The 13101-nt window shown below is 34.0% G+C and overlaps 1 protein-coding gene and 1 long non-coding RNA gene across 3 annotated transcripts; both read right to left on the bottom strand.

The window, feature by feature from the left end:
• Positions 1-2938: 2938 nt before the first annotated feature.
• RKL1 (receptor-like kinase 1) lies at positions 2939-6307 on the bottom strand. Its single transcript, XM_012997138.2, has 2 exons — positions 4555-6307; positions 2939-3721 (listed from the first exon to the last, which is right to left on the bottom strand). The coding sequence occupies exons 1-2, from the start codon at positions 5936-5938 to the stop codon at positions 3111-3113; spliced, it is 1995 nt and encodes a 664-aa protein (XP_012852592.2). The 5' UTR covers positions 5939-6307; the 3' UTR covers positions 2939-3110.
• A 3393-nt stretch (positions 6308-9700) lies between these two features.
• On the bottom strand, positions 9701-12051 carry LOC148771002 (uncharacterized). 2 transcript variants are annotated; one of them, XR_016030775.1, is made up of 4 exons: positions 11628-12051; positions 11201-11239; positions 10617-10748; positions 9701-9981 (listed from the first exon to the last, which is right to left on the bottom strand). It is a non-coding gene; the product is annotated as an uncharacterized LOC148771002 (long non-coding RNA). The 2 variants fall into 2 exon arrangements; XR_016030776.1 differs by having other exon boundaries at positions 11062-11239; positions 11628-12028.
• Between the last annotated feature and the right edge of the window lie 1050 nt (positions 12052-13101).

Here is a 13101-nt window from a genome sequence, read left to right as displayed (position 1 = left end):
TGAGCACAACTACTTTCTAACCCCTGCATAGCAATATATTTTTTTGGTAAATTACCCTATAATCTATATAGATTATCCTATATTGAGTAAATTACAACTACCTTTCTCAGCTAAAGTCTACTTATGAAAAAACAACTCTCATTTTTTAGAAATTACTACCAGCTCCCTGCAACTTGTAATATATTACATCCACTTCCCTAAAAAATGGTGTTAATGTAAGGAATTTATATATTGCAGAGATGGATGTAATTATGGAAAAATGAGGGATTTATTTGTAAATAGACCTTAATTTTCACCTTTTATACATTATTCTAGCACTGGAAAAAAATTATCATATACCGATTACCACAAATTACTGAATAAATACAAAACTATCAGTTACCACTATATTTGGTACACCATCTTACGGTACGGTAGTTGTATTTGTATCTTCAGTACCGTCGTAATACCGTATCGTACCGTACCTGAATTTGGTATTTTAAAATTTTGTTTATATATATATTTCTTTGGATATTGTTAAATAATAAAAATATATAATCACCAAATAATCAAAAACAAAAAATTAAGATATCATACATTATATTTATATAATTACATACTTATGGTATTTTAGTCTCTTTTTACGCAAACACACTCTTTGCACATCGATGAAGCCGTTTGGTTCTTTTGCATTACTACATTTATTTTGTTTCTTTTACTGAAACCATGAAACTTTCTTATTTATTAGTTTATGTATATTTTCTATAGATCTCTTAGCATTAGTTATCTAAAGTAAAATTATATTATAACATAGTTAGTTGTATAATGCAATTCCCTTGGATTGCTTCATTGTCAATTCCATTTACTTAATTTGTTGAATTTATGCATAGTATTTAGGTGGTGTTTGCAACCGCTTTTTGAAAGTGATTATGAACTTTTTTTTTTGTCATAATCTGTAAACAGGTGTTTTTGCTTTTGCTTCTCTTAAAATAATCTGATTTAAACTATTTTTTTTAAAAGCACCCCATAACCATGTTTTTTCTATTTAAGTTTATTTTTCGGAATATTTGCAAACACCGCCAACTTTTAGAAATAAACACTTAAAACTGACTTAACTCACAATCACTAACTTATGCTTTTAAATAATCATTTGCAAACACCACCCTGGTATTCATCTTAATGATTATATCATCCGAGTTCATCAACAAAATGAATGGTACGGTAGAGTACCACGTACCGATTATATCATGCCGAAAGTAACGATATACCGCAATTATTCATATGGCAACGGTATAATTTTTTCCAACACTATAAAATAAAGTAAGTATACAGTATCGAACAAAATATTCGATAACCGTATTCCGAAACCACCCCTACATTATTCCGCCATAATAATTGTTGAAATTATGCAAGGCAAACAGGGTGTTAGTTGGGCCACTGAGTCACAAAGTCACAAGTCACAACTCAGTTTCTAGTTTTGTATCACATGTGAATTGAATTCAGTCTTATCTCTTTCTTCATAAAAAAATAAATAAATAAAATAAAAACAGCTTGCATAAAAATTAACAAGACAAACAAAAGGAAAATTGGATCCTATTTAATTTTGTTTCTTTGCTACCATTTTTCACACACAAACTCAAATCCAACACTATCTAAAAATGTTGCTACTTACCATCAACTCTTACATATAACATTTGTCACACAAATGTTCGTATTAGTAGTGTAAATGAACTGAGCTCGACTCGCACTCGATTTCTTCTAAATTTTAAGCGCTCAAATTCGAGCTCTAGTAAATTTCTACGAGCTCAAGCAGCCTAATTTTTATATAGTTCAAATTCACCATCTGAGTCTCGAGAAATGGCTCGTAAAAATTCTGAAAACCTAAGTCTAATTTTATAATTGTAATTATTATAATTAGTAGTATAATTATTGTATATTTCACAATTTGAAATTTATAAAAACAATTATTATTGTTAGAGAAACATATATACACGCACTCATACACACCCAAACAAACAAAAGCATTCAAATGGGAAACCTCCAAAAATTTTGGTTGCTAGTAATAAAAATGTGTACAATTTACAGAAGATTGGACCACTCAAATCACACACACACACACACACACATATATATATATATATATATAATTGCATCACAGAAATGTCACACTTTTGTGAACCCCCAACAGCACTCTTTAGCTGTGAGTATTTGCAGGTATCTGTCACCTTTCACTAAAGCTCCAATTCAATATATTATTTAATGGCAATGGCTGCTTTTTTTTTTTTTTTCTTTTTTTAATAAAGAAAACCGCAGCCAACCGGATATGCACACTGGATAAACTTACACTCTCGTGTAATAAATTGCAAACAGTACGAGAAACGTATACCACACTGAGCTAATCATGTGCGACAAGCTCCACCTAACGACAGCTGGCAACGAAATTCAAACTTGAGTCAATTGACACGAACGCACTTACTGCAACCGTGCAACCGCTAGGTCATCGTTTGCGGGACCCCGTGGCTTCTTTCTTATTTTCTGGTTTAAGTTCTTTGTTTGCATTAAAGGAACAAAAATTGACACAACTGCATGTATCCACTCACTTGATTTCATTTCACCTACAATTTTAAATGATAGCAAATATTTCTGTTATTATTTTAATATTCAATATTCAATAAAATAATACACACATCCTTTTTTTAATCAAATCAAGAAAAGAAAAAAAAAATGTGTTCTTCATCCAAAAAAGCAAAAAGAAAAGCAGAGGACACAAAAAGTTAAAGCAAATGTAATAATTACAGCAACCATATTCCCAACCAACAAGAACAAATGGAACTCATATCTATCTGTCACCACAAAAATAAAAAAAATTAAAATTAAAAATTAAAAAATTAAAAACTTAAAAAGTTAAAAAGTTAAAAAATTAAAAAATTAAAAATGTGCTGATTGGAGGCATGGCAGAAAAAAAAAAAGATAAAGATCTATTCAATTCTAACAAATCAACAAACAATTACACAACTAGTTCAATAAGAGATTCAGCATTTTTCAATGGTGCCAAACACATACTTAAAAAAAAAAAAAAAATGGGCCACAGAAAAATAAATAATAAAAACCTTTTCTTTAATCAATTTCACTCACTCACTAACAAAATCATTCTGTTCTTGGTGATAGTCTCTCAAGCTCGATCGACGGAGATCCTCGATCCGCCTCACAACATCGGAGATCGTGGGCCGTTGATCCGGATACTGAGCCGTACAGTCAATCCCGAGCTGCAGCATCTCCACCATCTCCTCCTCCATATTGGGGTCCCGCAAAAGCTCGAGGTCAAACACCTCGGCGGTCCACTCCTCTCGCACCACAGACTGGACCCACCTCGGAAGGTCAATTCCTTCCTCGTTCAAGATCGCGTGTGTCGGCGCTTTGCCCGTGAGAAGCTCCAATAGCAAAACACCGAAGCTGTACACGTCGGCCTTTTGTGAAACCCTACGAGGGTCGGTCACCTCCGGTGCGCGATAGCCCGCCACCCGCGTCGGGGAGGAGGGCGGGCCGACGAGGTGGTTGAGCCCAAAATCGGAGACTTTCGGGGAGTTGGATTTTGTGAGGAGGATGTTTGATGATTTAATGTTGCCGTGAGAGAAGTGGGGCCCGTTTTGGAGGTGGAGGTATTCGATTCCGCGGGCGGATCCGAGGGCGATTTCGGAACGGAGTTCCCAGTTCAACGGGGTTCTTCCGGCGCCTTTGTTGCCTGCGGAAATTATCAAATCAAGAAAATTTGTTTCATAATCAACAAAATCTAGAAAAAAGCAAGCAAACTAATATAATAGATAAAGAAAATGCGAAATCTCGGATTATTTATGCATTAATCGCACCAAATTCTTCCTAAGCAATTTTGCTTTCTTTTTCGAAGCTAAATCGGAGCAACAAACAATACGGGAAATATGTCGAAAATCTAATTGTCACTCAATTAATAGAGATAAAAACAAGAATAAAGATAGCAAATATACATCAAATCAAGAAAATTTATTTCCTAATTATTTTTTTTTTCAGAAATTGGTAAAAATTTAGAGGAACGGATAATATGTCGAAATCCAAATGCCACTTAGTTCATTGAGATCGAACGAATCCAACCGACGAAGAAAATGTGAAATCTTGGACAAATCCTACCTAAAGCAATTTATTTCCTAATTGTTTTTGTTTTCGGAAGGTACTAAATCGAAGAAACAAACAATGTGGGAAAAATACGTCGAAATCTAAAACGTCACTCGGTTTATTGAGAATCAAAACAATAAGATAGAAAAAGGCAACCAAACAACAAATACAACAGACAAATAAAAAAGTGAAAGAATCCCAGATGAAAACTCTACCTAATAAGCAAAGTTAACAAATTCGATCATGCTCAATCTACATATGACGAATCTACATATGACGATAAACACATCGAACGAATCTCAAACACTAATTAAACAAAACAGTCCTAAAACAAAACTAGATAAAAAAATGTTGTAATAAAATAATAATTGCACACTTCAAACAAATCAAGAACAATGTAGCAAATAAATCTTGAAAAAATGAACTGACCATGTAATAATGCAGACAAGCTCCCCATTGGCATATAATCATAGACAAGAAGCTTCTCCTCTCTACTATAGTAATAAGCCCTAAGAGGTACCAAATTCTCGTGATCCATCGCTCCGACGCTTTCGATTTTCTCCTTGAAATCCTTATCCGATAATGCCACGTCTTTCAACCTCTTCACAGCCACCACAATTCCCACTTCCAATACGGCCTTGTACGCGGTTCCGAAAGTGCCCTTCCCCAAAACCTCGGCCGAAGCTCTCAGCAGCTCCTCCAAGTCGAAAACCTTAGGTGCATTCCCGAAAAACACCAGCTTCTTGGCTGCGGCGGCGGCATTGGCTCCGGTATCGCCCTTTGTGCTCGTGTTCGTGCTCATTGCGGCGGCGGCTGCCGCCGCCACCGAGAACCCGTTGGCAGCGTTCTCGGCGGGTTCCTTATCTCCGGCGGAGGCGGCAGCGGCGGCGGCGTCGTTCTCTTGGTTCTTGATTGCCGACGACACGTCGGCGGACCTGGCCTTGTTGCCGCTCCTCTTCCTGCACAGAAAGAAGAGAACCAGGAGGAGTAGAATGAACCCTAGGACGGATCCAATCACAATTCCAGCGATTGCGCCGCCTGATAACTTCTTTTTTCCTGATTTTGCGGCGGTGTTGGGGTTTCCGTCGACGGAGGAGGCTGGGGTTTCGGCGGCATTGTCGGAGCAGACGTTGTCGAGGGGCTTCCCACAAAGAGAAGTTCCCAAGAAGGAATCTTTGGGTTTATTCTCGAGCCCTTCAGGCACAGACCCATTTAAGTTGTTGTAGGAAACATTAAATTGGTCGAGATTTGGGAGGTCGAAATCGGGCAATTCACCGCTGAACTGGTTATTTTCCAGCAGAAGGGTACGGAGCCGGGTCAAATTGTTGAACCCGGTTGGAATTTGGCCGGAGAAGTTGTTGGAGGCGAGATTGAGGCGGACGAGGGAGTGGAGGGAGGAGAGAGAATCCGGTGCCGGGCCGGAGAAATGGTTGCCCTGGAGGTAGAGATTTCGGAGCTGGGAGAGTTGGGAGAGGTCGGCCGGAAGGGGGCCGGAGAGGTGGTTGAGGCGGAGGCTGAGGGTTCGGAGGGAGGTCAGGTTCGAGAGGGTGTCCGCCGGAAGAGCTCCGGAGAGGGAGGAGGCGGGGAGGCGGAGGACGGTGACGCGGTTGTCCTCGCAGAGGACGCCTTGCCAGTTGCATGGGGTGGTGAGGGTTGTGTTCCAGAAGAGGGTGCGGCCGCCGACGGCGGAGCGGAGGGCAAGCAGGGCGGACCTGTCGGTGGACAGATCTGAGGTGGCGGCGGCGGAGAGGAGGCTGAGGAGGAAGAGGAGGCGGAGCATTGGTGGGAGTTGGAGTGAGGTGGGTGTGGGCATTGTTTGTGTGTGTGTGTGTTTTTTGTTGGGGGTGTGGTGTTGAGTTCAAGAATGGGTTTAATTTTGTTTTGTTTGTGTATAGGTTGGGTGGGGGGTTGGGGAGTAGGGTAGGGGGGGGGGTGAGAATTATTTTGTTGGGTGGGTTTTTGTTCTTGAGTGACAGTGTGTAAATGTGTGTTTTTTATCTGTAAATGTGTGTTTGTGTGTGTAGGTGTGGGTGAGAGAGAGTATGAAATGTACTGAGTGTATTTTTTTTTTTTTTTGATAAGAATACTGAGTGTATTTTGTTCTCTGTATTATTTATGTGTGTGTGAGAGAGAGAAGTGTGTGTGTGTGAGAGAGAGAGAGAGAGCCAGCCTGGAATTGGGGAATGGGTTAAATGAAAATTTGCGAAATATATACGCAAAAGCTATTGAGAGCTATTATAATTTATTTTTATTTTAGGTTAAAGTCCAGCCACCCCTTAAGTAATGTGAAATTGCGAAAAAAACTCTTATGTTTGTATAATTACAATCCTTCCCTCAATTATGAATTACTTACACGCCCACCCTTATAGTGTCAAATTAATATAATCTTCTATAGATTATATGGAATGTTCTCTAGTTTATACTCGTTTTGTGCAAAATATCAGTTTATGATGCATTACAATCTGATATTTACAAGTCAGGAGACACAGGTCTTATGGTCATCTCGTTTCAAAATGTTGAGCTCAAATGGGATAAAAGGGGTACGAGCTGGACAATATTTCACGTAATCCAGAAGATTCCGTTAAATTTAACACTGCAAAGGTGGACGCATATGAAGTTTCATAGTTAAAGGCGGTTTGTAATTATTCAAACATGAGGATCTTTTTGTAATGTGATCTTACTTCAGGGGTGGCCATAGTTTACCATTTATTTTATAAGTTTTGTTCTTTTCTTTTTTCCTCATGTTGTTTCATCTTCTTTAGAGTAAATAATATTAAGTTATAATCTAATAAAACATTTTGAAGCAACTTCTTAAAAAATGCATTTGCCATTTTCACGATTATTATTAAAATAAAAATGATTTAAATTATTGGTTCAATAAAGTTATGTGTTAAATTGGTAAAATTTTGTGGGGATGAATTTTCAGGAGTCGTATTGGATTTCAATACTGTAAAATAGGATATAATGAGTCTATAATTTTTGGTATCTTGAGCTAAACCTACCAAACCTAACTTATTCATTTTTATATACAAGATTATTTAGTGCAATTAATTACTACTAGCAATTCTTCTCGTGCGAGGCACGGACGACGGGATAGCATCGCGAAAACGAAGAAAATTTAAAATACATGGTATTGAAATTGCAATAAAAAAAATTACACAATATTATTTTTATATATAAAGATAAAAAACATACTAAATAAAAAAAAATTAATCAAATCACCTCACTTCTACAAATATTTATACATTTTTAAATTTATTTGTTGATTGTTAGAAATAATTAACATTTCAAATGTATATCAACCATAAAATAAATTATTCACAAAGAAATTGCAAAGCTTAAAAAAGAACAAAAAATAAAACTATCGGAGTGGATTAGGATTTTCTAGCTGGCCATTAGGGATTCTAAGGTTACCCTAACGTTTCTTATTTTTATATTGAAGATTAATTTTATCAGAGCGTTTTTCAAAAAAAAAAATTAATAAAAACATTATTAAAGCAACCAAATAAATCACAAAATGGAAAGAAACAAATTCTATATATGGTTGCTAGTATATGTTCCCTGTGTGACATATCGTTTGTGTCATTGTCTCTTTAACAAAATATATATTTTTCGATATTATTTGTTTTTCTAGAAGTTAAATAGTGACTAGTTAATTATTTCTACAAATTTTACAAAATTTATCAATAATTGCAAATAATAGACATGCCATTAAAGAGATCGAGTATTATAGCAATTAATGCTAGAAGAATAATGTTGAATTTTCTAATCAAAATAAAAACTATTTAATGAAATTTTAATTGTGTATCTAAACCTTAAACGATAAATAAAGTAGTAAGGAGATATATATATGAGGATAGTAGAAGCAAGTAAAGGAATTAGGGGTGGGAAAAAAAAAATCAATTACCGAGTATTACAGTATATCAACCTAAGATTATCGGGAAAATACCAAACTATTGGTTACCATCTCGGTACGGTATTGGTACTGTACTGCTAGTAGTTAATTTGTTAATGGTATTGCATTCTCAATACTACGTTAATATCGTACTGTATTATACTTACTACTACTATAGTGTATTTTGATATTCTTTTTAATTTTTCCTTTCTTTTTTGTAGCATAATAATTATAACTTTGTCACTGTTTTTTTCAATAATTTTATTTTATTATGTCCAAGTTTTTTTATATTTTTTTTTCAAACTTAATGCATTTATTTTTTGTTTCTATATATCTTACATTATATATATCTATATACACATTGACACATATGAATAAAATTTTGCTACATGGCATCATACATTTAATTGGAATGTTTATCCGACAAATATAAACCACATTCAAATACTATAAATTTGTATATTACGAAACTCATCGGTGCGGAAAAAATGATAATAAATCTTATTCAAACTTTATCGTAATATTATTAATATAAGATAATAGTAGAGTACTATGCATTACAATATCGTACCAACAATATACCAAACATCTGTATATCGTAATTTTTTGATACGATAACTATATGAAATTTTCCATCATCATAAGTTACGATTGATACATAAATAACGATAAAAAACTTCCGTTTTCCAACCAATGTCAACCCTAATATGAACCGTAGCATCCAAAATTTAGTGTAAAGAAATTATATGATCACCTGAATTATAAATATATAAATAAAAATATTAAAAAAAAAAAAGGAAAAAGAAAAAGAAAAAAACCCTAGCTAGGTGGTTTTTATGTGGCTACTATTTTTTAGTCTTGACTGCTTCAGTCAACAGATACAGGTATAAAGTAGCTTGGATTAAAGCGAAAAAACAGTTCAGTTTTAGTTGAGTTCTTTATTATTTTAAATATTTCTTTTTTTCTATTTCTTTTTTGGCCATGGAACTTCTTGGTTGTATCAAAAAGATCATTGGATGTGGTAGAATTGTGAAAATGTAGAATTTGTCAGTTATTTCCTATATTTGTATTGGAAATAGTGCTAATTGCTTTTATTTCTTTCTTTATTAAATATGGGTCCATTTGATATACACCCTTAGAATGGAAAATATATAGGGATAGGTCCACCCCTAAAATTCTTCCTTTGAGATAACCCCCTGGAGAGGCAAAAGTACTATTGTGCCCTTAAGTGCATTTTCGCCCAACTGCATTATTATTTTCGCCCTGCATTCAGCATAATGCCAAACTGCATTTAGATTTTGGGCCTGCATTTATCATTTTTATATATTTTTTTAATAAAAAAATATAAATGTTTATTTCACTATTTTTTTATATATATACCCTACTGAGTGTTATTTTAATTATTTTTTTTATTTTTTTTATTTTTTTAATTTTTTTAATTTTTAATTTTTTTAATTTTTCAATTTTTTTTTAATTTTTAATTTTTAATTTTTTAAATTTTTTTTTATTTTTGATATTTTTTTTAATTTTTTAATTTTTTTAATAAATTTACTGTACCGAAATTGACTACACATGACTATAGTATACTACATATAACTGTAATATACCACAATCATGTATAGTTATATGTAATCATGTACTGTTTTTTTACCCCAAAATTAATCTACACCAACAACAAAATTTACAATTTTAATCTTGATATTATAAATCAACTAACCCAAAAAAAATGAAAACACGATCACATCCATAAAATCTTCAAAACATGGACACGTATTACTATACATTAAAAAACACATAACACACATATAACTATATGTTACTACACGTGATTATAGTTATCTACAATTATCTATAGTTATATAAGTGGCTTAAGTCTAGATTGTTGTAGCATGAATGGAACTTCACATTACACTTCTCTGCATCTTATTCTTTGCATCTCATAATGTTACACAAACCAAATCCTGTGACAAAAAATACAAGTTAAAGAAAACGAAGAACAAAATGGAACAAGCGATTTACATTACATGAAAAAATACAAAAAACAATGAAAGACATTTTTTTGATAAGTTTATTTTGGTGAACTATAGTCACAAGTAGTTGTTACTGCATATGACTAGATATGACTATATGTAGTCAACTATAGTCACATGTAGTTATGTTCATTCTTGTTACTACATGTGACTATATATGACTACAGTACATGACTACATGTGACTATATATGACTACAGTACATGACTACATGTGACTATATATGACTACAGTACATGACTACATGTGACTACAGTACATGACTACATGTGACTACAGTACATGACTACATGTGACTATATATGTATATAAACCAAAAACTTCACAATTGAATCTATATAAGATTATGAATAAAACTATGTGGTTGAAAAAAAAAAAAGACACCATTTAGTGGTTTGAAACAGAAAAGCAGAAACACAAACACGACAGAAGAATTGACTGAAAGTAAATCACAAGATATATTGACAATTACTTGTTGACCTTGCTACCATTCCAAATTAGTCGTTCTACACAGAATCTTAAGAGAGATAAATGATATAGGAACAAAGTGGTTGCAATTAACTTACCGGTGATGGTCGCGGCGGAGTGGCGGTGGGCGGTGGTGGGCGACGGAGTGGCGGTGGGCGGCTTGTTTTGAACGACGAACACAAAGTCCCACTTCGCAAAAACTTACTACATAGTAGTTCAAACACCAAGACCTGTGAAAAAGAAAAAGAGTTAAACAAACAACGAATTTTTCTTCAAATTTGAATCTGCACACACACACATACTATCACCTACTTACTGATATACATATGCATCACCAGCATATACTCTCCACATAACTCATATATTCTCCACATAACTCATACATGACTATACATTAGAAAAAACACAGAGCTTTTATATAACTACATATTACTACACGTGACTATATATGACTACATCTATACGGCCATATGTGATTATATATAACTACATATGACTAACTATATGCACATAGTCATATATAGTATAATTTGGATTCATAACTTTAAATTCCACTTTTCAACCCAACAACAACTCTGATCTATCGGTTGCAAAAGAGATATTTTGAATTGGCGAACACCATGTCCTTCGGCAAAATTGCCACTGATCTAAATTCCATTTTGGAGAGATGGGTTGTACTTACTCCGCCGCGGCGCCGCCTACCCATATTTCATTCCAACCCCTGTGTTGCAAAAGTAAATCACTTCATGTATACATACATATAATCATTACAGAGAGAGAGGGGTGTCAGAGAGTTCAAATATATATATATATATATATATATATATATATATATATATATATATATATATATATATATATATATATATATATATATATATATATATATATATATATATATATATATATATATATATATATATATATATATATATATATATATATATAACTTTTTGCTGAAGGGTTATGGGTTTCCCCATTGCTGGTTTTAATAGCAAAAAACATGACTTTTGATGAGACAAAAGACCTTGATTCAGAACCCTTCACGAAGAATGGAGATTTGAATGTCTGTTTCTGTTCAAATCTAAAAAAAAATGGGATTTGAATACCTGTTTTTGTTCCTCCGCTAACTGAAAATGAGCATGAGGAATGGACCAAAGGGTTCTCCTCAAATGGTGGTTACATTCCGACGCTCTGCATCTTTGCTTGCTCAGCTGACTCCGATTAATACTTCTCCGGCCACCATCCAAGATCCGATTGTGTGGGTCGAGCACCGCCGTGTACGCGGCGAACATCGTCGGGGAGCCGTTGTACGGCTAAACTTTGACGCCCTATTTGGCCGATCGAGGTGGTTGGCCTGGAGGGTGAATCTGGTCCCGTCATTACAGAAGAGAGACGGGAGAGAGAGGCAGAACAAAACAGATGAAAGGAGAGCGGCGCGAGCGGCGATTGGAGGGGAGGAGTTTTGGTTGGAGAGAAGAGTTAGGGTTTGTCTGGGAAAAAGATAATCAAATAAACGGACCGTGATTTTCTGGCCTTATTCCACAAAAGCTTCCCATTAAGGGTAAAACAGTCATATCACTATGCCCTAGGGGGGTCTGACAAATTAAGATCAAAATTTGGGTTTTTGACTAGGACAGAAAAAATCATTGGACCTCCTCATATATATTTTCAAAACTAAGGGGTTATCACTCATTTACCCATTAAATATTTATTCTGTTGACTAATTGTGATTTTTAATCCCACTTTGCACCTTTGGAATATCGTTCCTGGTATTTTGTACCCATGAAAAAAGTTAATAGCACTTTGAGCCCTTGAAAAATAATAAACCATACACAATGCACCCAAATGGATTTTGACGATAATAAAGATAAATTAATATTTTTTAATAGTATTTTTTATATATTTTTTTATATTCACCCGTCCTTTTGAAACTACAAAGTGCAAAAATGAAAATGCATCTCATCAATATATAAAAAAAAATCACAAAAAAACATTTTATAAAAAACAAAAATGATATCCTTCAACTATTTTGTAATCAATTTATTTGAAATATATATTTTCTTCCAAAGTTTTCGATCAAATATTTTCACTAATTACAATAAAAGATCAATTAATCGGATAATTTAGTGATATAAGTTTTTTTTTTAAGAAATTATAGTTTTTTTCAGTAATTCGTTATCCTTTTTTTCTGTTGCATTTTGTACACTCGAATTTATGAGGTAGAAGAAAATAACAATTTAATTTGTCATTTTACACCTTGGAAATAACAAAAAAAACAATAAAAATTTGAAATTACCCTCATTAAGTTTTAGATATTCATTTTGATATACCTATTGGGACAGGTCAATGGACCCGCGATTTATTTATTTACTAGGCAACATGCCAAGTTCAGAAGTTATTACTACAAAAGCCCATACATCTTCAAAGAAGCTTTGTGGGCCCGATAATTTGAGATCGACCAATTAAGGAACTATAAATAGAACTTAATACATTAAATTAAGGTATGTTATTTTACTGAAGCAATTTAGTTATTACAATTCTCTCGAATATTCTACGATCCAAGTATCTGACTTAAGCATC

This window comes from Erythranthe guttata, chromosome 4 (genome assembly GCF_056151865.1).
Source record: "Erythranthe guttata isolate IM_541 chromosome 4, IM_541, whole genome shotgun sequence".
Taxonomy (NCBI): domain Eukaryota; kingdom Viridiplantae; phylum Streptophyta; class Magnoliopsida; order Lamiales; family Phrymaceae; genus Erythranthe; species Erythranthe guttata.
Note: the sequence above shows the minus strand (reverse complement) of the source record. Positions and strands in the feature narration are given on the sequence as shown.

What these genes read in the sequence shown, in the direction of transcription:
- RKL1 (XM_012997138.2), bottom strand. Translation starts at nt 5,938, where the DNA reads ATGCCCACACCCACCTCACTCCAACTCCCACCAATGCTCCGCCTCCTC. An exon ending in CTTGTCTGCATTATTACATG is followed by an intron (nt 3,722 to 4,554) that starts GTCAGTTCATTT and finishes TAATTTCCGCAG; the next exon opens with GCAACAAAGGCGCCGGAAGA.